Source organism: Nomia melanderi, chromosome 7 (genome assembly GCF_051020985.1).
Source record: "Nomia melanderi isolate GNS246 chromosome 7, iyNomMela1, whole genome shotgun sequence".
Lineage (NCBI taxonomy): Eukaryota > Metazoa > Arthropoda > Insecta > Hymenoptera > Halictidae > Nomia > Nomia melanderi.
The window spans coordinates 7003310-7031074 of record NC_135005.1 but is presented as its reverse complement, the minus strand read 5'-3'; the positions used below and the strand labels follow the sequence as shown (position 1 = coordinate 7031074).

The window sequence follows — 27765 nt, the reverse complement described above, 5'->3', positions numbered from 1 at the left end:
TTTATCAGTTCAGCGAGGACTCGCGGGACACCTTATGTAAAAGCACACGTACTACGCTCATGCAGTTAGGCGGTCTCATGGCAGAGTCGCTAGGTGTGAATTTAAATTTTTCCAATACCGGATACCGTTAATTCCGTTGATCCGGTAAAGCTGCTAGGAATTCCTATCCCACATTTTCGTTAACGAAGATAACATGATCGTTCTGACTGGTGCCCTAAGAGGCCTGGCAATTATCGATTACTTGTCGATGATAACCTTCACTCGTCATACTTTTATTCTTTTATTTTTTTTAGTTATATGATATTAAAACATTTCTCCCTTACAACCATATTACGTCCAATTACTAATATTTAAAAAAATATAACGTAAAATCATAGAACATTTTCGTTTGTAATTTTTATAAAGTGTTTTAACCTAGAAATTACCTTCTTATTTGAAACTTTAAGGGAGCTGTGTGGATTTGACAAATATATTTGAACTTCACGAACAAAAAATGTAACTATCCATTTATTCTCACGTAATATAAATATACACAAAAATGCTTCAATTGAACGCACATCGAAATGATAAAAATTATACAATTATTTTATAATTTAGATATCATACTATGCAACTCTCGTCGCACGATCTTACCCGACGGAGTTTTGGGTATAGCTTCAATGAAATGTACACCTCCCCTCAACCATTTCTGCGGCGATAGGTTTTCTATAAAAGTACGTTAAAATCGAAATTAATTATATAGAAAAACTCATTTATAAAAATCAATACTTATCAACAACAAATCGAATATGCCTTCCAAACATAATGACAATATTAACCGTCTGACTCAAGAGACAATTCAGTCATCTAACTTACTCCAACAAAATTGTAGAATTCAAAATTAAATGAAATCAACTAGCTCTCTCCTTTACTTTCAGCAAAATTTTCATTACTGTTAGTAGTAAACAATATCATCGACATTTTTTTTTACAAAATAATGAACATTAACCGTGAAGAATATGGTCAAGTGAAATCAGTTGAAAACTCTCGCCCAAAAGAAACACGTATCGAAAGTATTTCCAAAATGCCCCAGATTAAAACTTGAATTTTCAAAAAAAAATCTAACGAACCAAGAATAAAAGATATTACTTTTGATGAAATTGGAAATGTCCTCGGACGATACTTTGCTGTCCGATTTTCGCACGACGAAAGCCATTGGCACCTCTCCACATTCTTCGTCCGGTTTCCCGATGATCGCTGCGTCTTTAACGTCGGGGTGCGATTGTATCAGTGTTTCAATCTCGGACGGCGATACTTGGAAGCCCTTGTATTTGATAACTTCCTTCAGACGTCCCGAGATGTACAATATCCCGTCCGTGTTAAAATATCCCAGATCACCGGTGTGCAGCCACTGGTCCTTGTCAATTGTTTCCGCGGTGGCTTTCGGGTTTCTGAAGTAGCCGAGCATCACCTGATCAGATTTCATACAAATTTCACCGACCTGACCTGGTGGCAGTGTCTCGCCCGTATCTGGATCCACTGTCTTGCAGAGCATGCCGGGTATCACGGGACCCACGTTTCCGTCATATTTATCGCAGTCCTTCCTGCTCAGGTTCGTGACAATCGTTAATTCTGTCATACCGTAACCGTTACGGATCCCTCTGCATCCCAATCGCCTCGTCACCTCATCCGCTATCTGAAGAATTTGTTGTTTAAGCGCTGGGAAAGTCCTTGATTTTCTGCCTGCACGTTTCATTCTACGTCAGTGTTTCTCAACCTTGCTTTTATTGTGGATTGGAAAATGTATATTTTTGGGCGATTTGGTATTAACCCCTTGCCTATGATTTATTTCTAATTTATTTCATTATTACCTTTCCTGCTATTTATTTATTTCTTAATTATGATCGATGCAACTACTTTTTGAGGAATAATTTATTAGAAGAATGAGTAAAATTTCAGGCATGTAAGGTACATGTTTGCTGCAAAGTGTAATAATTTGTAATAGGAGAGTAATGTTTCATTTGAACTCGAAAGAATTGATTTATGATGATTGAATTCTATTTAGAATCGCCGGGAGTCTGATATGTTGTTATTAGGCAAGGGATTAATGTATTATGTGGACAACGAGTTTATGTATATTTATGTTTGTGCATTGTAACATTGTTGTTGTTATTATAAGTAGATCCTGGGTCTTTTTATAAATTCAAATGTTTCGGAAAATAAATAAAACTACAATAATTGTTTTTTCTAACAAATAATATATAAAATATTACACTTTGAATGTTTTATACATTTTCTTCTATCATGCGTGTTCTGTGCAATATATCATCTTCAAATTTTCTATAATATTATATATATTTATTGTAACTGTTTATAATTATATATAATTTTTTTTATATATATAGATATTTTTTTGGAGCTTGTAAAATTTGTTCTAGAACCGTCACAGGTCCGTGGTAGTTGATAAACACTGTTCTGCGAGACTAAGGAATATTAAATTTACTTGTCGACTGGATCTGGACACACTTCTCGTAATATTATTTGTAATGTTTGAAATTTGTATTCAAATAACAACGACATACTTGAAATAATTCTTTATAAGTTTAATAATTCTCGTCGGTGTTCGTTGTGAAATATATTTAGACATTTGTTTAGAAATAAATAACAACAAACGTTTAAATTTTTATTTTTTGTAACGTCACTCTTATATACGATCCAAAATTTTTCTATTATTAGAAATAATCTCAAAGACATTTCATTTCATTAAATTAAATTTTTTCAACTATGCCCTGCCTCTTTTTTTTAAATCAGTTTTTGTTCTTTTTGCATTAGTCGTATATTGAAATAAATAAAAATAAATGAAATATATATCGAATGCTTATGGCAACTAAAAAAACATGCTAATAGAAAAACTTACGTCCTTTGGAAGTGGTGCTGCTCCACATAGAATTTCTCTAACGCTGCTGAAGTCGTACTTACTTAATCCTGGATGCTTCCCGAAAAGCACCAGAACTGGAGGCACCAACGGCAAATGAGTGAGTCTATATTTCTCGATTGACTGCAAAACTATGTCTATATTAAACCTTCGCATTATATATATAGTTGCTGAGGTAGTCATTGTCATAAACACCAAACTTAATGAATATCCATGGAACAGTGGCAGAAAGTTCAACATTCGGTCGCCTTTTCGATAATCAAACAATTCAGGTTGTCTGTAATCAATAAAAATATTGCACTATTCAATAACCGTACTGTCTATTAATGAACCTAACGAACTCTTCTACGAGTTTTGAATTCTGTTTGCCAAACCACTTATAACAACGAATATTAACGTTTACGATTTTCTATAAGAATAAAGTTCACAAAAATTTCTCATTAATGTTGTACGTTTTGTGCATTTACAGATTTTTAAGATTTTAAACAGTCATAGTGATTTTTACGAGCTTTAACATCGACTTTCGATTTTTAAGATAACATTAATATTCTTTATCGGAGTATTTTATAACGATTTTGTATTCTCCGATAATTAAATGTTAAACATTCCCCGTAATTCTGTTGTACGTGAAGTAACTTTATTTACATGAATTTATTCATGAAAATTATTAAATTCCGATGAGACAGTGTTACGCCTTTCGGGAAACCTGTTGTCCCGCTCGAACATATAATGACCGCCATTTTCTTGCTGTTGTCGGTGTTCGGTGTCGGCACAAAGCTGTACGGATCTATCAAGCCATCATATTTCCCCAGAAGTTGTTTTAGAGTTGGGATGTCCTTGTTAATTGCTTCATCGTCCAACTGTATCAACGACATCTTCCAAAGGACAGTGGACGCGATTTTCGTCATAAGCGGCTCGCATTTCCGCGATACGAATATCAGTCGCGGTTCATAGATTCCCAACATGTGTTTGTATTCCACTGAATAAAAAAAATATGTTGCCATTATCATTGTAAATGAATTATCTTCATGAGAAAGATTACTATGAGTAATATAATTTGAAATTATTTGTTAACTTACAATTATAGTCAGTGACAAAAGTATTCGAATGTTTCGCATCCTTAGATACAATAAATGTTTCATAATTTCTTTGCATATTGCTGAATATTTAAAAAATTTTATTGCATCTGTATGTCACGAATGCAATTTATTTCAATAAATAACAATATACGGTGTACAATTCTATTAATGACATGTTTCTTACCATGTTCAAATAGTTTCGTTGCTGACTGTACATAATTACAATATTTGTAATTATTACTAGTAATTATAATAGTTAATTATAATTATATTTTAATAGTAACTATATAATATTTTAGCTTTACTAGTCAATTAAATCTTATTTTTCAAGATTTTAAGATTTGTTGCTATAATTTTGTTACATTGATCGTAAAAAATGGTATTGCTGGTTACACGACATTTATCTTTAAAATGTTTACAGTTATAACGTTCACAGGTATAATGATTTGTAAAAGTTAATGCAAATCATTTTACAGTCTTATGTATCGTATCATCGAGCAACAAATAAGATAATCAAAGCTTTATAATGTTATATTTGTGTGTATTATATTTTTTTCTGTGCGAATAACATTTACCTTCTGTGTAAGCCGGATTCAAGGGTGCGAACACAGCTTTAGTATTGAAAACCGCCCACATCACTATCGGATAATTCGGATGATTCTCGCTAGCAATGGAGATTCTGTCATCCGGATCGATTCCGTAACTTTTTAAAGCGTAAGTGAGCTTCACGCTTGCTTCGAAAATATATCTGTACGTGTAGGATAACCCAGTCTCGATGTCTACCTGAAAACATCGGCAATAAAATGCAATATTCACATTTGGAATGAAAATTTGAATGGATTAAATTATATTAAGTAAAAAAAAACCTTTACAGCACTTCAAAATATTATTAATAAAATATATGAATATTAATTCAGTGAAATAGAAGTTAATACTCAATTTTTATAAAGCAATGCTGTTTGATTATAACATTTATTTGGAAGGTATTATGCAAATGGTTGTAAGCAATTTAAACCGATTGATTTTTTTCGATTGAACTTATATATATCTTTTCTGGTTAATCAGAGTTGAACGAAAATAAATATCTATGTACAAGTTCTTCCGTGATTATTTTCGAATTATTCAATAATTTTAAATGATCCCAACAATATAAAACTTACCAACGCAGTGGCATCGAGATTTTTACGAACAACATTGTGTAAGTGTTCTTGGATTGAAATATCAGGACTGGGTTGATATGGCGGACCGTGAAGTATATTGTTCACTATCTTCATTTTTCCTCCGTCTTGTTTCATTATCTGAAAGTACCAACCATTAAAAGGAATATACATATTACAATTAAAGGAGTATTAGGAATATTGTTTTTACTGTTGCAACTTTATTTGGTTACAACTATATTACAAATTTTCAAAGAATTGTAAAACCTACTACATTTTTTTGTGTCCGAAAAAGAATACTCCGAAAAGGGATACAAAATACAGATAAATTAAATGTTACTAGTTCAGTGCTATTACGTTAAAATGATTAACAAAGAAAATAATACTTTCGTAAAGCTCCAGTCTCTGTGAACTGTGCCAAGACTTTATTTTGCATAGAAGTCTGCAGTCTAGTCATTTCCATCGAGGTTGACTTTGTGCACTTTAATTGGCAGTCCCAAAGATTCCAATCAAGCTTTCCCTCTGCCAATGAAGACAGAGAATTTCTCTAGACCGCTTGATTGGTTCGATAGTAGTATTAGTTTAAACTTCCACCGGCAGTTGGTAGAATACTATGATACGACTCGATGTGCATTCAACCGGGGAACGATATGTGGACTTTGGAGTCTGTCGATAGTATTTGCTAAAATAGATTGTTCGGGGTGGATCGTGTTCATCTGCGAAAAGTAATTTTTGTTCCTCGCGTCAGATAATATTTTCGTGCGTGGAAATATTCGGCAAAGCAAAAATCACAGTTATCGCTGAGCGAAAATTGTACGATTGAAAACGAAGTTACTAAAGATTTCAAATGCTAAAAATATCGTTTCACAGGAAATGAATTTTTACAGAAATTTATAGTTTTATTCTATTAATAAAATATTTATCAGTTTTATTTTGAAATCGATTTTTGTGTAAAGAAATGAAATAGGAATGAAAAATACAAATTTGGTGCATATATCGATTCATCGACGAGATTCGAATTTAAATTAGATTTAATATTGGATTCGAATCAAGATTTTAATTTATTTGAATTTTTGATTTATTTGGCTCAATTAAGATTTGTTTCTATTTTATTGTTTCGAGTGCCTGTTATCACATCGGACGAAAACGTGTCACCAATCCTTTATCAATTCATACAACCCCGAGAGGTTTTACGGATCATGTGGTTTTACCCTTTGAAATTACTTTATTGCACCGCAAGGGGCCCTAGTGCTTCGTCTCCTCCTTGGGTAATTAGTTTTCCATGATAAAATCCTCATTAAGAAGAAGGGAAGTTACTTCGACGAAAGGGACGTAAAATCGTCTCGAAAGCGATAACTTTAGCCAAATATAGATAAGTGATTCTAACCTTATCGCTTTCCCGCAGTTACATGTATTAACTTGAATTATTATGTGAAAGTTTGCACATTCATTCGTGTTTCTTTTACTAAGGCCAACTCTCCTTGCCATTAAAATGATGATCACAAACTTTTCGACAGTACAGTAGAACCTCGATTAACTTTGTCATTATTTTGTATCTAGATCATTCAGAACTTTGATTATCTATAATTTCAATCATTCAAATTCTTAGAATATATATTTCAGAATATAAACAATCGAATTTGACAAATACGTTTGAAACATTTCTTATTGAATTCTCACTTATCTGAACTGTTAATATTCAAATTAACTCAGATAATCGGAGTTTTACTATACTACATAAGTCGTTTGATATTTTCATAAATCTTCACATTTTTATGTATTCATATTGATGGAGAATATTTTGGAAAACAATACATCCATTAGTTCAAAGTTATTTGTGGCTTTTCGAATTCTTCCTCGAAACTTTTACAGCAATTCACGTGCAAATATTTCGAACGAAGTTCCTTCGAATTTAAATTCATGTTTCATTGTCCGCAGCAACTAATTTGTCCGAAGTCATTAGTTCTCGTCTACTCAACTGTTCGCGTCTAGACAGAAGGGGTACTAGTCGATCTCGGTCCGCCGTAGATCGGATGAACCCAGCGGCTACTCCTCTCGCGTCTTAACACCGTAACGCGACCGCACTATCTCCGATTAGAGTGATTTCGTACTGCAAGTCCCTTCGTAAATACGAAGATTCACGATACACTAGGAATAAACGTGAACTGGATTGCTGTGAACGTTACAGGAACATCTTGTCAACTGTCTTCAGTTAAAGTGGTGTAAATACCATATGCAACCTTACAATTAGTAATCCAGTTATGTTTTATACGAAAATTACAATTAAACTGGAAACTAATTAGTAATATAATATAATGTAATATAATATAATATGATATAATATAATATGATATAATATAATATGATGCATACTAAGATTTACTTAGTAGCAAATAATTTTTAATAATTTTAGAAATTTTTCTCACATACTATGTCATACTAAATTTAAGTTCTTGTAAAAGAATTTCAATTTTTCAAAACATTGAATATTCGAAATGCTATTGAAAATAAGTAGTTTCACTTGAATACTGTAATGTATGTCTGAAGAAACCGAAAATAATCTGTTGTTACAATTTTTATAGGGATTACATATCAATCGTATTAAATGCTCGGTAGTTTTACTGCTAATTTGGTCTCTCGTGTAGTGAATGTAGATTGACAATGTTGGTTCAGATAATTATTCACGATTAATTTGATAAAATTGATTTTGTATTTCGGGAATGTCGAATTTCGATTTCGATGAAGAATTTCATTATTTTTTTGTTTCTTTTCAGTTTAAAGCGTGCACAATGATAACCAGTTACAACAAATATTTGTTAAAATTGTAAAATGTTTCATGTATAAAAAATTATTATGTTATTTCGTATAAAAGAAATGCAAAGGTTCGTTGACACGGTTATAGTATCAATATAACACGGTTCATTGCTTGTATTAACGTTGACAGATGTTAATCACAACATTAATTATTTTCTGTGATCATGCGAGTGGTACATTTTTTCTTCTACCTCACGCTTCGAGATCATTTACACCAGAACTGACTGGTTAAAATGTGAAAATATCAGTGCGGGTATTCCTCCATACTTTATCTGCCGTAGATTCGCGCCTCTAGAACCGGAAGCTAAAAGCGCTCTCACGTTCATAACGTTCACGCATGAACGAGCTAGCCCACCACAATTATTCTCCACGTTTCTTTTTCGCAATAATTTCACGTGCAGACAGTAAGATCGATGAGACGTAAGTATAGTATTTCTTGCAATGTGGGTCGTTCGATAAATAAATTACCTTGTATATACACCTAAGAAAAAGCGAATGAATAGGAAAAGAATTTAGCAATAAGTTGCTTTCCATCTTCAATAAAACAAGAATGAATGAATGGTACAAAAATGTCTTTACGAAGTGATCGGTTATATTGAATAAGAGAAATTTGTAACTCCAGTTCCTTTTTTAGAGGAGAGCTAACTGAAAAATCAGATTTTCACAGTAAAAAATTGTAAAACTGTTTAATGTTTTATTTATAATGAAAAACACGTATTTAATTCGCCATTGTTGTTAGTATTTGTTTTTCAAATATGACGTATGTATTACAATATGCATATAAATATTGTAGTCGAATGTATTAGAACATGGCGGAAAATTGTGAAACAAAATGGTAGCAACTAGATTGCATATACATTTATGCAAATTTCCAATTTTAGATGCTAATTTCCAATAAAAAAGGTTAACTAACATTTTAATTATTCACTGACAGTTTTATTGTCAATTATAACACGTATATAATGTATGTGTTTATTAAGGTTTGGTAAAACTTTTATGTTACCATGTTTTAAGGTTAGCAGATGATACCGATGCACAAAAATGTTCTCGTTTAACATTCATGAAGAACATTTAGAGCGAGATTATGTTTAAAAATTGTTCGTGAAACGCGGGGTTGCGATTGCAGCGTGAAAAGACGATTCCACAAAGGATGAAATATGGGTTGACGCGATAATTCATAAGCAAGTACTATTTAAGAAGGTGCTAGGTGTAAATATCGGTTTTCAACAACGATCAGAGTATTTATCACACGATCGGGTCTCGTTCCACTGAGAATAAAATACGAGGGCGTCGCACTCATAACATTAAATTATCGTGTGCTTAAACGGTAACGAGAAGTCGGGAAAGTCGGAAGAAAGCTCGATATCACGACGGAAACGTCCCGTTGACAAATTGTTTTCCTTCGGTATCGACTTGATGGCCTGCTGGAAACGGTCGATGAGCGGAAAAATATTTTCGTTTTCACGTCGTGGAAATAAAACGATCAGATTTTATTTCGATCTTGATGACATGGTTCTGGTCATCGTTTTTTTCACAATCCTCGTTTTCCATTGTTTCTTTTAGTTTCGATTATTAATTAAGGACATTCGTAATTGATATAAAAATGGATTAACACTTTGAAAGTTGTAAATTTATTAACCCCGCTGTGAGTTATCAAAATATTTACCAGTGTTTATACTTTATTTAATACCTAAAACTCCTAAAAAACATGATTCAGAGCACTTTTGTGAAGTTTTCATAAGAGCGTAACAAATAGTATAGAAAAATTATAATTAATGTTTAATATATTTTTTAAACAAATACAACTTTTTACAATTATTTAGATACTCCAAATTTGACGTTCTAAAAACATAAATTTATTATTTAAAAATTGATTATTTAAGAAAAAAGCTTCCAAGATAAGTAAACAGATAAAACTTTTATTTCTGATTTAATGAATTCTCATAAAAATGGTAGTATTCTACAGTTTGTTTATAGAATCGTGACGCGAGTTCCTTTCCCGAGATTTAAGTGATCTAGACGTAGAACCAGGGACTCCCGTATTGTTCAATTTCAAAAAGACCGAACGTGAGGATCAGTTTCCACGGCTGGTGGAATTGTTTTACGGCCACGGTGCAACGGAAACTTCGACCGGCGCGACACGTGCGCTAGGCCCACCAAAAGGGCGAGTTTCCAGCAATAAATCAACACTGTACTTCGACGTTGGTAACACGTAACAATAGCACCGATTTTTAGCAACAAACTCACTTTAACGGTGAACTGTGTACCTTTACTAGGTACACTCAACCCTCCCGATTTCCAATGTTGTGAGATTTGTCGAACAAAACGCAAAAGCTATCACGATAGTACTCGATTGAGAAGGGTTGACACGGTTCCTTCTTTTTAAATAAATGTCAAGTCACAGATGAATACTAAGTGGAATTATAATTTTAACTAAATTAAGTAAAAATATAATTAATTCCATTTATTCTAATTACTAAGGTCTTTAAGCCATTGTATTTAGTATCTACTCATGATTTTATTATACTAAAAGTTAAAAATAAGCTTGTGTGAATAAGTATGACAACTGACCAAAAGGTTATTTTCCGTGTATAAGTAAATTGAATAATTTTAGTAATTCTTATGATTTTAAAATTTAATAACTTTATAACGGTTGTGTTAAGGCCACTTATAGCCTTACCGTTTCGTCCGGGCCCTTGAACGACCGTAGTTTTAGTTTTGTGTACATTTTTTATCTTTCTAAGACTTAGCTGTACATTTGTTAGTTTTTTCGTAGCAATAAGAGCCTTCGTCCCGTCGCAAGTTGCAGTCGTCCTTACGGTATTACGAGAAGGGACCGTGGCAGCCATAAATCCCTGAACCCATGAGGCCCGCTATTCTTACTGTACATTCTCGCTGTCTATTGTTCACATCTGGCGTCCAGTTACCAGCATTTTTAACTCTCTAGCCCGTTTAGCATGTGTGTTTAAGGGCCTAAGCGTTTCTCGCTTTTTTACCTGCCACGGTCGACGACTGCGAACGGGACGAATTAGTTATTAACATTAGCAACTTGGAGACCCAAGAAGGGAGGGGACTGTCTCTCCCTTCCACAAACTTCTAGAATTAAAGGGCCAACCAGAACGACTTCACCCCCGCGAAGACGACTTGCGGAGGTGTCGTCGAAGACGTTTCTGGGAGGCCCAGTCAGTTGAGAAACAAGTTTAGACAAGTATCAGCTCAAATTGTACATAGCACAGAGTACCGAGTAGGAAGTACGGATTACAAAGCATCAGTTAGCAATTTCGATCAAGCACATAGCATTATAGTCAAAGTCCACTTCACCTCCCACTCATTTCCAAGTTTTGTTCCCGATTATATCGGGTGGTCCTTCGAACCGTACAAGTTTTATTAGTCGGCACACCACGTGCAAAATTCAACAAAACTCGAACACCATTCCGGTATCCACGAGTATTAACAGGTTGAATAATTAAATGTGCGATTTCTATAGCAGTTATATGTTAGAGTAACACGTATAATTATTACAGAATAAGCTTTTTCGTATCGCTGTGAGATTATTGTAATGTTAAGACCTTCTATGCACGATTCGTTTCGTGTTCTACGAATGTATTAATATTCTTTTGCAACGAAATACCGATGTATTCCCGTTGGAATACCTATCGGAATCCTTCAAATATTCCTACGGGATATGGAAACCCGGTGAAACCAGGTAGGAATCCATTCTTCGAAATCGGAGTGTTGAGAAATCGCTGTTCAGGCTCTGTCTCGGCGTAGATATGAGATTGGATTGGAAATTTACGCGGAGTGTATAGGAAACGCGCATCACAAATGGCGTGGTCAGGCCGATGTGTAAATTGTTTACCGTGTAATTGCGAATCGACTAATTTAATCGATTGGTCCAAACTTAACAGATACGGACCGCTTAATCTCTCGAAATGTATCGTGCTGCTTCGCAGCAATTACAAGTAAGCGAGCAGTTACAAATATAATCTCAATAATTCGGTTCACTGGAAAATTGAATTTTTATAGAAATAAAACTGCATGAAGTCTAACCTTAATTATGTTAAATATGGGTATACGAATAGAATAATGACTAAATGTTTCGTGAAACGTGGGATCCATCTTTCAATCATAAAACCTATTATCGAAAGGAATTAACAGAATTTAAATCAGATTGAATTTAAATCAAATAGAATGATATTGCATACTGTAATAAAATAACGCATTAACAAGTGGCGATAACCTTGAAATGGCATTGAACCACGATATTACCACAACTTTGCAAAGCAAGAGTGATAAAGCTATAAAAGAGGACTTCATCATAGATTTCGTTAATTTCTTAATATAATAATTGATTAAGAGCTCTGAGTATCTCTTTGGCTAACACCTCCAAAGTTAGCAATAAATAAGTTTCCCGTTACTCTCATTATAATAAAGAATAACTTATATTTAGACATCTCTCATAACTCTTCAACTCTATCTTCCCTAAGCCCAGAATAAAGTACATGTTACTCAAAACCCTTATAAATCAACAAAATTATAATCCGAAAATTAGTAAAATCCATGACGAACTCCAGTTTCCTATTTTTTCTGTCTCTAAAAAGATCGGACAGAATCCAATATGTTTCCAAATACAGATTGAATATAATAAAATAGTCGAGGTGGATGCTTCAAGATAAGAATCCGCGTGGATAGGACGGGTGGCTTATCAGGCCAGCTTTACAGGCAGAGCAATGTCTCGAATATTCACGCGGGTACAAACTGTGACCAGTGGAAGAGGCGAGAATGCGTCCTCGGAAATCACTGAACTGCCTAGCCGGGAGTTCGCGTCCGAGGGTTAGTTCCAACGTGGATGCGGTGCCAGGGGGTAGATGGGCCAGGGTATGAGGGCGCGTGCCACTCTGATTGTTGCAGCCGCACTGGGACACACGAGCCACATACCGACGATTCTCGGTCCCGTGCGGCGTGCCTAGACACCCTGAGAATACTTATGACTTGTTGAAGTGCACGGGCGCGGCTCCGCGCTCCCCTCAAACCCGAGACGCTGTTTTTTGAAGAGCTTCAAAACCGAAGGCGTGAAACGTCGCGTCATCAAGGTTCTGCTATGGTTTGTACTAATTATCATTACTAACTACCAGAGTGACTGATTTTATTCATTTTTAATTTAGTTGATCATGGAGAGTTTATTAATTTGTTTTCATTTGGAGGAGTTTGGAAACTCTGGAAAAGGAACGTCATGTTATCATGGTTCTGCTAAAGTTTTTAACTAATTACTGATTTTACTGCTTTACTGATTTTATTCATTGTCAATTCAGTTAATAATTGAAGGTTTCAATAATTCTTTCGTTTTTTAAGAGCGTTTAAACTTGAAAGTGAAACACGTCTGGTCGTCAAGGTTCTGTTTAGATTTTTATTAAATTCAATTTATTATTTAATTACCGATTTTATTAATTGTTAATTTAGTTATTGATCGAAGGTTTTACTAATCCCTTCGGATTCCATTAATTACCTAGATTCACTGAAGATGTCAAAAGACATCTTTCCCAATTTCAATTGAATATTATGTTCTAAGTTTCATCATCTTTCCTCAAGTAACTTCATTACAGAGGTCGTCATGGATTTACTAAATATACATATCCACTCATACAGATCTTAGAAATTCAAGCTTCAAAACCAAACAATCAAGATATTCGTGTTAGACAATGCCTACAAATTTAAATATCCGTCAAACCAACGGCTTCCATAAATCCACTGTCAAGCAACATCAAATTCCATATAATGCATTAGCACATGAAATATTTAAATAAAATACTTTCATTACTTCCATCGAACACCGTGAATAATTGAATTATCGCCATTAAAAATGATTCCTATATATACCTATATACAACAAAAAGGTTTTCGCGTGCAAAGAGTTAAACTCTCCTTTCTTAACTGCAGAATCTGGACCACTGCGCAACGGCCGGAAGCGAAAAATCATTTCCGACTTTGAAGCGTTTCCGGGAATCGAGCCGCTCCTCTCCGTCTTTTAGTTCGTATTAACGTAAGGCCGCGACTTAACGGAATTAACGAGAGCTGGCGCGCCTGCTTCCCCGCGCCGCTCCGGGGGTGGATCGCGGGGGTGGCGATGCAAACGCGGCGGGCCCGCTCGAGGCAGCCTCGGGATTTTGATAACATGTGACTTTATCTGGAATTCCGGGCCGCGCAGGTAGCCTGTTTACTTAAGATAATAGCGAAGCGGAGTGGCTGGCTGGCTGAGCGTGGCTCGGATGGGGTTGAACGGGTAGGGGCGGTGGTGGGGCGAAGACGAAGGGATATTTCACCGGGCAACGGCGCGCTGCGCGTCTCCTTCGCGAGACGGTAGGACGAGGAAAGAACGTGGCCGGGGTGAGGCCGAATTACTCGACCGGGATGGGATAGATCTTATGGACGGAAGAAAAGGAAAGGTGTGTCTTCACTTGGACCGTATCTTCGGAGCGGATCCTCCTGGAATTTCCCAATATCCCGTCCTACGCTTCCTGACGCTGTTCGGAACACCTTGATTCCGGGGAGAGGGTTCTTTGGATAATCACGGTTTAATTGATTTTCGTAATGGATTATTGTGGAATTTGAGGTAATGCTTGTTTTCAGTTGTTTGACGTTTTTTGAATTGTTTCGTTTTGTGTTTCTTGTTTTGTTCTGTTATGTGGAGGGAATGGGTGTTTGAATTTCGCGGGTTTTCTGTTTGGCGGGAGTTTTGAATGAGTGCGGGCATGTAATGGATTTTGTTTATATATGTATTTGATTTACGTACTTATGTATTAGTTTATGTATTTGAAATATACAAAAGTTCAACAAGTGCGAACTTGAATTGAAGACTTAATCAGTTTGATGAGAATCTCAATTACGGAAGCTACGAAGTAAATGACATAACATTTTCTGAATTAAGATTTTTATCGACTTGCAAGTAAGAGTAACTCGCATTCCATTTTATTAAACAGCCTGTGCACATTAAAAGTGTATAAAAATTGCAGCATAGTTGCAACTAGTCTGTACATGTTAAGCAAGTCCAAGTTTTTAAAAGTATTATTAAAAAACAGGAAAGTGTACCGTACGTTGAATATTGCAAACACGTTTTCCTATCACTCTTAATTGTATATAATGGGAGAATATTTCCAAAAAAGGCAGTAAATATCAGATTGAACATATTAAATCTATATATCGTATTATCAATATTACCAATATCCTCCTAAAAAACCAAAAATCATGCATCAGTCGACCTAATACACAATAAAACAACAAAAAAACACCGAAACATTCCAATTTCAACATATAACGTTTTACAAAAGAAACCCTTTAATTTATCACTACCATTTTCATAAATCCTCTAAAACCCGCCCCCTCAATTACAACAAAAGAATCTCGGCCGTTCAGATTGCCACGGTCGATTGAACGCGTATCAAGTTTTCCTGTTCCATAAACAGGGTTCTGGCAACATCCCTTCTCGAAAAGTTGCCGTGCCGAGTTTCAGCAGCAGCGAAGACTCACCTGAAAACCGAACGCCGAAGAGGGAAGCTCCGAAGAGAGGAGAGGAGAGGAACTGCGCAGCGCTCGGCTGGAGGGTTGCTCGGCCGCAGCGCCGGAAGAGGCTAAGGGTAAGAGCGGAAGAGTGAAATAGACGGGGTGAGATTCCCTCTCGGCCCCGGCTACAAGAACTTCATTTTCCGGGCCATTACACCCCGTCCCGCTCCGCTATCCGGCAAACCCCTTTACCCCTTTAAATTAATTTATATCGAAATTTTAAATGACATTCATCGAGCTGAACAATAAATAACACTACCGGGACCGGGGGGAAACGGCACCGCGTTATAGTGACGTCGACCCCGGCTTTTTCAACGAGCCAACGTGTTACGCCGACCGGATTCAACCCCCTCCTGTACGCGAAAATTCCTGCGAAAATTGCACGGGCCCCCGCGTTTGTTAATGCACGGTCAATATCATGCATCGACGCTCACGCGATCGTTTCGCCGCTGCTCGTGTAATAACTTGCATTTCATTTGTGCTCGATGGGAACCAGTGAATCGTTGGCAACGAACGGACCGGTTTTTCCGCGAGATCGCTAAGGTTGTTTATTATTAGGTCGGTGGCAGAGTTTTATCGCAGCTAATGGGGTTCGAAGAGAAACTTTGGATCGTTGAATTTTGGTTGATCGGAGTTTTGAAGCTTGATGGTTGAGCTTTTTTGTTTAGCAGGGTTCGTTTGTGGTTTGGTTAATTCGTTCGTATTTATTAGTGTATTGTATTATTATAAGAACGACGCATTGAAAAGGGAGATAAGAATGTTTGGTTAACCTAATATTTAATGTTAATAGTTAATTAAGGTTAGTTACCTAACAATTAATCTTTTGCACTGGAAAGCTTTTAATGTAATTGTGGTATAATTGTACCCTAAGTTTTATTTAAATTTTGAGACATTTTCTAAGAGAATATTTTTTATTGGAGAAGTAAACAATAATAGATGTCTACACCTTATTTTGTCGTTACATTTTGCATCTCCGAGGTTTCTTCTTTATCGTTGGAGTACTGTATCTTTTGCACGTTCCCGTGTTCATCGTTAAGTAAATTCGTCAAGTGAAAACGTATTGTTTTATATACTTGATGAAGCTCCTTTGAAAATTGAACAATTTCTTTAGGAGAGTTGTACACTGGCAACGTTATTGTATGGTATCTTTCACCAATTTCAAGGAAAACAAGTAAAACAATAAAAATATACGTTCACCTGCTCGGAAAATCGATATGGCAACGTGCCGTAGACACTGACATGGTTTAGTGGAACAGCCGAATGCTAAAGTGATCTCTTTTATGATAATAATCGTCGCGACGTTCCACGGAATTGGTTCTTTCCCTCATTGACGTCAGTTTTCTCCTTTACGTCGAACGAACCGCTTCCCTACAGCCTTTGTGTATTCTCGTCAAACAAATTTGCAGGATTTGCTGTTTCAGTACACGCGAAACGGAGGCCATTAAAGTTACACGAGAGCGAGATATGTATTCAATATTTCTCACTCGCAAAAATTTATGTTCCTACCTACTATCATGTTTTCATTGCGAATAAAACAGAACGTAATATCGACTTATTCTATATAGAACAGAAGTGAAATTATTTTTCATCAGGTACTCTTTGAGTTTATGTTCCTTATCTATTCGTTTGAGATTACAATCTCTTTACTTTATTATCGTTTATTTTGGTTAAATGATTTTAATAGTTATTTTTTAAAATTATTATCGTTTATTTTTTAAAATTATTTTAAAAATTATTTCTTACAATTATTATCTTCTCATTTTTTTTAACTAATATAGGTTACAAACTATTATCAACCATATACAATATTTCATTGTAGTTTCTTTTGAGGTTGATGCACGTGAAAAAGCTCACAGCTTTTTCATAAATTCAGCAAAGATTATATTGTCTCACAGGATATCGAAGATTGTGAAGTCGGTAACATCGGTAAGTAAGCGTTCTACATACTAAATCTATTTTCAATCAGCAACCACTAAGAATCCCATAACATTACATTCGAATTGCTAATTATTATCAATTTGAAAATGGAGCTTCAAATGAAGTATGTTTACTGTTATTTTAACCCATAGAATTATCATTCAAAATATTTATTGCACATAATTGAACATCCTATACATTCTATTTAATATTAATCACACATAAAGGAGGTAAATAACGAACAACTATAAAATTAAAAAAATATGTTTGCAAAGCAAGAACCGTAAACAACATCTAAAAAAGAAAAGATGAAAATTCACTAGAGAAAAGAAATATACAAAAAAAAGATGAAAAAGTTATTATAAAATTCTGCGAAGAACAGATTATGGCGTTAAAGGAAAAAACTATTAGATTAGTTACAGTTAGATAAGATGAATTGCAATTTTATTGCAACAATGGCACTAGTGGAAAGAGCAAAACAACTATTGAGCAAAAAACAGTTGTAGTGAAAGATGAAAGATAAGAACTTTTGCAGGTCAGTTTAGCAGATATTGAAAACATGGATAAGGTTAAATTGCCTAGCAACGACTTCAAAAATTATAGTTTCCGTAGGAGATAAGAAACAGCGGTGGTATTCATTCGTAAACTCGTTCGACGCTGTCATTGTGGATTCATGGAAAGTCAACCGACTTGCAAATTTCCGAAGGATGTCGCAGTTGTAATTTCGGTCTCACAATTAGCCATGATCTTAATGAAATCTGGGGGTCCTGAAATGAGAAATGGGGATGCAGCCAGCGACGAAGTCGCTAACCAAGAGAGAACATTTGAATTATGGAGTTAGAAGAAGATGCAGGTGCTGCAAGATTACAACTATTTATAAATGTCAAAAATGCAGCATCCATTCTCATGCAAACTGTTTTGAAAAATCTAAATCCACGATACACAGGGTGAACTCAAATCGTTGTGTGAAATTCACCGAAATGAATGACGAATAAGTAATACTGTTCAATAACAATTAGTTATAGTTTTAATTTGTTTTCAGTGAGTGAAACAACGTATCCTAAATGTCAAAGGCTCCATTTTTAACACTAAATGTACCGGAATTTTGTAGGTACCAATTTCTACTGTAGCCTGTCAAATAGTTACAAAATTAAAGAAAACAAATTAGACAGAATGTTGTTGTTAGTGAAAACAGAAATAAAGGGAAAGACAAAAATTGAAAAACTGATAAAACCGACAATATAGGAATTGGCATACAGTTAAATGAACGAAAGAAAACAGAATTTTAAACCATATTTTGAAACCGATCGTGATGTGTTTAGTGTTAAGGGGCAACGTTTTAGAAACGATGTTTTCTATGCAAGGTGATGAGGTCTTAATTCTTTGTATTTATGTTGATAATATGGATGTTTTATAGTGTTTTTTATCTTCGAAATAACCTTCACGTCACAAATTCTACGACAGGAATGATACGACTCTTGTAAACTTCAGAAACCGTTTGGTCAATTTAATCGTGGGTGTTTTAATTTGTAAATGAAAGGCCACGTCACAGTAATAATTACCTGACGTCACGATGATAGCAATAACAGCTTCCACTAAGTATACTTTTTACATTCTATATTCTGTAGAACACAAAAGAAATTCGGTTTTTCTAATTTTTTGATGAACCTCGTTAAATTCCTTAATAAACAAGATTCATATATCAATTATTTTTATACACGATTAAACGTTAAACACTGAAACTGACTTTTTGATATTGATTTTCAAAATTAAATCACTGTACTCGAAATTAAAGTAGTTTACATATAAATTATTCTTATTGTCAATTAAAATTTAAACGCCAGAGTCGAATGTTCAATATATATTTTTAGAAACAAAGTAATTGGAAAACGATTTTTTATTTTCATACACTAATCATAAGAGTTTCTGTCACTATAGGCAGTCATTGACTAAAAATGTACCTGTCAGATATTTTTCTCCGTCTAAGATTCCAGAAAATGTCAAAACAATCGACGGTTTTCACTTCACGATGGACAGTTGCCGATTCTACACACTGTCAGCGCACGAGGACCGAACTGACGATACGGAACGCGTTCCAGTTTTATCTCTAAGCCTTCCGATCTTTCCGTTTTACGTTTTATATCTGTGAAATACTGGTTTATGCTCTAGGTTACACTTTTGTTGTCGTACAACTGTTCTGAAACCTCGCAACGATCGCCGCGTCTCCTGATTTTATAAACCGCACGTTGCGAAGTGACTTGTAATTTTTATTTATACGCACATTTCATGGTATAAACGTTCAGTTCAATACCAACATTGCATCAGTCATGGTTATGTAAGTGTGGGTAGTAACATCTCTTTCTTGCCATTTTATCCATTATTCATAGACATAACGTAAACACATGGCTCAAGCAAAATGTGTACGCGAGCTGCACCTGGTAATACTGTATTTTGATCGATTCAGTATTAATCGCGATTTATCACTTAATTATAATATTTATCTATTTAATAATAATATACTTCACTAATCATTGCGATGAATATGCACATTTCCGAATGTAATCTACTTGAACTTTGAAAATATTTATCTTATCTTATTAATCTCGGTTCGATTCTTCCGGAGGATTTTCTGATTAAACTTCTTATTTCTTTAGAAAAATGTACTTTGGTGTTTTCCTCTGTTTGGAGTTTTTCTGTAAAATTTTTTTTGTTTTTGACAGTGGAATAAATTACGTCTGATAAAAGCCGTATTAAAGCATGTGAATAATTTCTTATCGGTTACGACCTTTGCTACGACATACAGTTTTTTCGTCACTGTTACTTGCATGGTCATGTTCCTGGAGAATCATTGTAACATTGCTTAATATATATGAAATTAAACTGTAGTAACAAATATTAAAATTAAAAAAAATATGGTTAATATTAGTTATAATAAATTCAACTATACAAATACTGATCTTTATATTTTTTACTTATATTATTGACTGCGAATAAGAAGATTACACGTAATTATTAAATTATTATTTGTTTATGCAATTTATTCTGTATATTCAGAACCTTCTTCGGTTCCTTTATTTGCAAAGATAATATCAAAAATATTCTACTTCCACTTATAACTGAAACTTTGTACGCCATTTTCTAACATCGATTTAGTTATGTTTAATAGATGAGCAAACACCATTGAACGTTAATTTCAATGAAACTAAGTATAATGATTTTTCAGTTTACTATTTACTCTTTGTGACTGTTCCCGGCTTCTTGATATGCGCTTATGAATACAAAATTCAGTGTAGAGATAACAAAAGTTTTTCGCGAATATCTCGGAAACTAAAGACTTCCATCAGCAACATATAAGGGAAAAGCTTGTTTAAAATCATATTTTCAACAACATCTTTCAAAATGATCAAAATCAGTGCAGTCGTAGTACATCGACAGTTTTATCTCCAACTCTAAGACTTGGTTATCCTCGTTATTTCTTTCCATATTTTAGTACACAGGTAGCTGAATTGCAAGTAGCATTCAGCATTCGAACTCCAAACTTGCTGCCGAAACTCTGTCAAACCCGCTATTCCGGCAGCTTCGTATTTACGTCGTCTTCGCTAGTAATAATATATTGTATTTACCCTTGCGACTTCGGCATTGAAATGTATTTATACGGGGTGGATCATGAAGCGTGATCAGCTTAGATTACTGTGCTGTTAGCGGTTCGATAGAAAATTTCTTTAGCTAAACTAACATGGTTCAAGGGAAGCTTTAAGATGATTCTACCAACCTTCTTGCTAACCCTTTTTTTTCCAGAGTTATCGAGGTAACCTTCAATGTTTTACAGGCAAACATATAATTTTGGTACATCTATCTTTTGAGGGCTACTAAGACGAATTAGACAAGCATCATAACAAATATTCTTTTTTTGAAACTAAAAAGACTGGAGAAAACTCTTAGTTGGAAGAGTTTTGCAAGATTCTTAAAGATTATTAAAGAGCAATAGCAAGTCATATTGTTGTACAACACTTTCTAGAGCTGTTGGCTTAGCTTCTGTAACATGGGACACATGTAATGATGGCAAACGTAAAATTTCAGTAATGTTTCGTGATCGGCATGTACTGAAAGTGACCCTGACAACTCAAGAAAAAAAAGGCTAGCAAATAATGCGATAGAATCATCTTAAAGCTCTCCTCGAACCATGTTCTTTTAGCTAAAAAAATTTCCGGTCGAACCGTTAGCAGCAGCATAATCTAAGCTGATCACACTTCGTGGTCTACCCTGTATATTAGTATATTTCAGCTTGTCGATGTATTCACCCGATATACAACACTCCTGCGCGCAGGAATCATAAAACAAAGTTCCGCGACACGCGTCGACTGACGTTTGTTCATTTCGCCGACGGTTTCCGGCAGTTTCTAGGGGAGCAATTGCACGATTGTCCGGCAAGAATAAATAACACGCGAAACTCGTTTATTAATAACTTTTCGGGTGAACACGGGGGTGGCGCTAACTCGCGGGCGACGCGTCGTGACGTGGGAGGGAAATAAAATTTCATGGTGTGCCCGTGTCCCAATTCCTTGAACGCAAATAGCCATTTATGAGGAAGTTTTCAGGACTCCTCGAGTATTCAGGCTCTCTCATCGCTTGGCGGTAAATGCCAGGGCTGTATGTATACCCGGTGCCCGGAGGGCCTGCTTTGTTACAGCCCACAAACCTCTGATACCCGTGGCATACTTCATCCTGGACCGCGGAGTATTTCAAATACTCTTGGCATCAAGTACTTGCACACTAATCCCGGGTGTACGGAACGGGCGCAACCCCGGTTCCGGTCGAGCTTAGCTAGACGATCGACGAATCCGAAAACATGCAGGAGGCCAGAGACTCCCTTGTTCCCGGGGCACGAAGCTCCTTGTTAAATTTTACTCTTTTACCTTTCTGGCTTCCTTAACACCTCCGAATTTCGAATACCCTTATTGTGGACCGTGCTTTTATTGCAATTGTTTCGTGTGATATGTTGTTTATATAATTTCTGTACATTTCAGAGAGCGAATAAAATTAAAAGTAATTTAATTATGGTAATTTAACTCACTCGGGTGACGTTGAAGTCTCACAGCAATATATTGGTATTTCGTTGATTTATTTTATTTTGCATGGCAAAGTGGAAAATGATATTAAGTAATTAATTAACTTAAACTTTTATACGCTCAGGTGTGAAACTTCGACGTCATTGTAACTTGAAAGATACAAAATATATCCGGTTTAAGTAAATTATTTAGACTATTAAATACATTGTTAATCTGTATTCATAGGTTGATATTTATTCATTTCATACTGCGTCAATTTTGTTATAATCACGAACAAAAGTTCAACCCATAGAGGGTTAGTAATTTAATGTATAGTAATTTGAAACGGTAAATAAAATAAAACATTTAACACAAATGTCATACATGTGCGATAGTTTGATGTAGCCAAAGCGTTAATATATATGTTAATATTATCATAGCAATGGTAATTAACAGCGTTACACGTATGTAACGCTGGGCTCTATAAACTCCTTGCGCTGGAAAACTGTACCACTCGATTCGGGAAGTTTTTATTCCGGAATAACCGACGACGTTTGACAAGCATCAATAGTCTTGTTACATTACGCATACTAGACTGTTTTGGAATGTATCACTCTGCACCAAATGATCAATAAACGAAATTAGCGCAGATGTCCGCGTAAAATAGGTAAGACCAATATTCTTTATTATAATTTTAATTATAATATTTATTTTATACTCAGGAACAATAAAGAACTAGTAGATTTGTCAAAATCAGTTCCAAATTGTCACGAGCCTGGAACGATATTACAGAGCAAAGGGTTAACACCTTGTCATACGATTTTCTTCGCCACTGTAATTGTCAGATTTATTTTACTATTAATCATTCAGTTCGAAATTATTAATATCATAAAGATATCACTATCCGAAATCATTAAAAAAATTCATAGTTTCTTTACGAATGAATAAATAATTGATATTTCTGTAATTTATATTAGTTGGAAAATATTTTCTTTATATTTCTTCAGAGCACGACCAATGTTCGTAATGAAGGAATCGCCGAGAGGAAAGGGTTAATATCTTTAGACCCTGCGCGTATGTAACGAAGACAAAATACAAAGCGATTTCGTGGCGAGATAAGCCTCGTCGATAACCCAAAGCTGCAAAGTTTCTGACCTCGACTCTGTTTCCATTTCCAGCCTATTTAACCGGCTTTCTCCGTTGCTTAAGTTGTGATCGTTGTTCCAAGTTTAATCTGTCTTTTATGCGCGACGTCCAACAGACTTGCACCTTCGCATCTTTGTGTTTAAACCCTTTCGTTCGAGGTCCAGTGGTATTCCGACGTTATCTCGAACGATTGCACGGTATCTTCGTTAACGATAAATCCGTTCGGTTATCAGGTTCAAGATAGTCTGCTTCAACACCTTTGGATTAAAGGTTAAAAAATCTATCACGAGATTATACGTTCGGAACGTGTATTTCGAATAGTTGATAATAAATAATCTGTTTAATATTTCAAGTATTGGGAAATCAGATGTTCAAATTGAAGATACTTCAATTTCCACTTAAGTCCGAAATACTAAATTACTAAAGTCTAAATAAAAATTAATTTTTTCCATTATGAGTTCCTTTATTACATAAAGAAATGTGAGAATTATTTTAAATTTGATTGAAATTCTTCATTTCTTTCTGTACTTGTTTTGTTTCGAGAAACAAAATACGCACACATTTTTAATTTTCTTTTTCATTTTACGAAAATGTGTAAAGTTTTTAATATTTTCTGTAACTGTTCATTCTTCAAAGACAAGCAAGTTAGGTCAGCATTCAGACTTTCAACGGCTGATACTTAACCGACGTGCAGTGTGTTAAATCTCATTGGCCAATTTGTTCGAACTCTTGATTGTCATAAGGTTAAATCAATAGTGTCGCAGCAATAAGTTTACACGACTCTTAAATGTTGTAGAATGTTTTATGCATTTTTAACTTAATGTTAGACACACGTAAATCATCGTGGCGTGTTTGGTTAGTTACACAGTGCCGCCGTAATCACATGCAGCACTTTGGACTGGCAACTTTGCATGATGAGCTATATTTGACTTGTTGGCACGTACCCAAAGTTCAATCTCGTATATTCAAATTGGTCTAATTGCAATTTCGCATGGAAGAATTTTGTTTTTATAGTCATCCTAGATTTCCTTCCAAATAATACAATTCTTTTAATCTTACCTCGGGTGAGTTTACTGTCCAAAGCTAATGATCGAATTACATAAATATGACGCAAGTTCCATAGTGACGAATCAAAAATATTTTAGACCATAGACGGTTAAGATAAAAACAACGTTAAGCTATCATAATCCCAAAAATGAACTAAATTTCTGATCCAATTCACTTATCTCGACATAAACTATAATAAATGAAAATTCACAAATATATTGGGAAAAATCAATGAAATACTATTACAGGAACAGTCTACATAAATAGAGTAAATAGCGAGTAAATAATCTCACAGACAAAAATTGCATTATTTCATTAACTGCCTTCAGCAAAAGAAACGACACATCTTATAGTCAAATGTTCAATTTTTCACAGATAGAACCTTATAAATGATGTCTTATTTCCAATATGATGTAGAATTTCTTAATTTTTGTAAAGACAAAATCAAGATTTTCATATCAATAGACGTGAAAATCCATGTTCCCAACGTTTCAATCGTTAAATTACGTAGTTTACCATAAAAGATTCGGAAATTTTTCAACACGGGAATTTTCGTTATTTTCGTAAATTTCTACATTGTCAAGGTTAGAAAGTACAAACACAACACAACTGAAAGTATATTATCCCGTTGCGGTCGAATGTCACCATAATGGCGACTTCGAGCCTCGAGATGTAAAATCAAAAACTGCAAACAAATAATTTAATTATTCAAGTAACCAGAGATTGACATGCGGCTCTTTTTCTTTTGTTATAGTATTTAAGACTGCGATACATTCAGTTTGTTATGAAAACAAATGTTAAAAGTTTAAGACAGTCTTGATCGCAAAGAGTTAATAGACAATTGTTGACCGTTAAAATTTGATAATGAAGGAGAATATTTTGAAAAATAATAAAACTATTAGCTCAAACTTATTAGTGACTTTTCTCATACTTTCCCGAAACTGTCGCAGCAACCCACGTAGTGGTCACAACCAACAGAAATCGAAAAAACCAAAATCGTCCAAGGTAAACAACGAATCTTGTTGTGAAGTGAGAGTTTTTGAAAGGGAAATCCTTTAATTGTTTTATCGCTAGAAACTTTCGGGACTTTAAATCAGCTGGTCACCAAATGTGAAAAGGTGACCACCTTTTTAGAAATTGGCAAGCTGCCAATGCATGGTACGCAGCCTTGTCACAGGTAGTGTCGGAAAGACGTCGATTGTCCCACTATCAGTTATTTTCTATATATATATAAACGACATATTCTCTTGGAGGTTAGATTCTTGTCGAAATAATAAAAAAAGTTTGAAAAACATGTAGTACTTTGCGTAGTTTCTCTATAAGTTCGCGTGTAAGTAACAAATCCGAAGCAAAGTACGGTCCGTCTACGATTTAATGGCTTGCCAGATGGTACAAGAGAGATCCCTCGTTATGAGCTTTTCTTATAGTTTCCATTGGCCACGTGTAACCGTATTGGCGAATAGCAAATTAGAATCGAAGATGAAATAAAAACTGTCTAATTAGACCAACATTTCTCAGCTTGGTCATCATGTCGTAGACAAACGACATACAGTGAACATTGGATAATTGCAATATCTAGGACCTTTCCATAATTACAACCATGACATCCCCACCATATTCCCACCAGATTTATTTTAACACACCACAGCTCGACAACTTACCACGGTTGAATGGTGTAACATTATCCGTATTATCGAACTCGACAATTTCAACGTCTCTTTCTTTTCTATATCCGAAACTTCAATCGTTTATTATACAAACAATTGCGATCACAATTCTATCGTATTTAGTGTCATTTTGTAAACAGAGAAGTTTGTTTTTTAAGTTAAAGCTCATGGCGAGCCTTCAATGTTGCCAAACGCTTCGACTTTGTATTTCCTTTTTCTTCACTCGCGTTGTCCTTTTCTATGTCCGCCATGCTAATATCTTCATTTCTTGGAGTGAATTCATTTCTACCTCTTCATAAATGCAACCTACCGGTCCCGTTGAGCGTTGCAATTATCCAATGTTCACTGTAATACACCGATGAACTGGGGAGGCGCCATTCTTTCGGCGCCAGCGTCAGCGGCGGCGGTAGTAGCACGCGGCGACGGCAGCGACGGCGGCCATGGAGGTCGCAGTTGTACTGTAAATCTCGAAGTTCGTCGTCGGCGCTAATTCGAAGTTTGGCGCAGTTGCTGCAGAGCTGCTCTATAGCTCCGCGGCCGGTATATACATACGCACGCTCTCTCACGTTGCCGGGGGAATCAAATACATGAGGAGGAAAGTACGAGCCGTGAATCCCACGTACAAACACTGTATTATCCATAGAAGCCCGGTTGAAGTAAAGCGAGCCCTAGGTAGGCAGAGGCAGGGGGCCAGAGGTCGGTTCGTGTCTTTGAACGGAGTTCGCCGTTGGATCGGTGTACGCGTTTCCCTTCGGCTGCGAATAATTGCCAGGAATGATGGCAACGAAGGGGATAGCAGCGATATTGGGAGGGCGGTCCGGGGTCTACACAGGCAACGCCACGGAATTCCATGACCCGGTTGCATTTTCCTGATCGAACGGCGACGATAAACTGATCTTTGGATCTTTGTAGTTAACGGTTGATGAATGAATTTTCTTTTCAGCTGTGTTTTGTCATACAATCTGATTTATAATTGAGTGTGTTTATTTTTTCAATGAGTGGAGGAGTTAGAGATTTTTTGGAACTTTCACTTTGGAGAATTTTCGAGTCAATGCTTCCTGAGTTTCATTGTTCATATGTTAGCGCTGAATGTACTTTTTGTAGGAAAATGTATTTCAGTTTTCTAATTTTTGAAAAACCTGATGTTGGTTATATGCTAGTAAGAAATTGGAACTGTCGAATCAACAGTTCCTTTGGTTATATCATAAACTGTTTTCTAGCTGTAATAATACTTGTTTTTATTCGATGTTAGGATTACAAGTTTATAAAAAAATGATGAAGCCTAGGAAGTTAATTTTTTCAAATTCGTAGATACTTTAAGGCATCATTTTGCATAATCATGTAAGACGGAGGTCAAAGGTAAGAGAATAGCAGTTTCAGCTCTATTTTCGCATTGTTAACGTTTAGAAAAGCAGTTTA

The 27765-nt window shown here is 35.3% G+C and overlaps 1 protein-coding gene and 1 long non-coding RNA gene across 9 annotated transcripts; one reads left to right on the top strand and one right to left on the bottom strand.

The window, feature by feature from the left end:
* Window positions 1–30: 30 nt before the first annotated feature.
* Window positions 31–693, top strand: LOC143174706 (uncharacterized). Its single transcript, XR_012998935.1, has 3 exons — window positions 31–93; window positions 447–495; window positions 598–693. It is a non-coding gene; the product is annotated as an uncharacterized LOC143174706 (long non-coding RNA).
* Window positions 490–26793, bottom strand: LOC116424289 (uncharacterized). Of its 8 annotated transcripts, none has more exons than XM_076369047.1 (9): window positions 25611–26793; window positions 23642–23889; window positions 5537–5866; window positions 5154–5291; window positions 4569–4776; window positions 3560–3893; window positions 2897–3191; window positions 1129–1675; window positions 490–705 (listed from the first exon to the last, which is right to left on the bottom strand). In XM_076369047.1, the coding sequence occupies exons 4-9, from the start codon at window positions 5286–5288 to the stop codon at window positions 587–589; spliced, it is 1638 nt and encodes a 545-aa protein (XP_076225162.1). In that variant the 5' UTR covers window positions 5289–5291; window positions 5537–5866; window positions 23642–23889; window positions 25611–26793; the 3' UTR covers window positions 490–586. The 8 variants fall into 8 exon arrangements, with proteins under 8 accessions (XP_076225162.1, XP_076225164.1, XP_076225163.1 ...); XM_076369049.1 differs by having other exon boundaries at window positions 26341–26793; XM_076369048.1 differs by lacking the exon at window positions 5537–5866.
* Window positions 26794–27765: the final 972 nt, after the last annotated feature.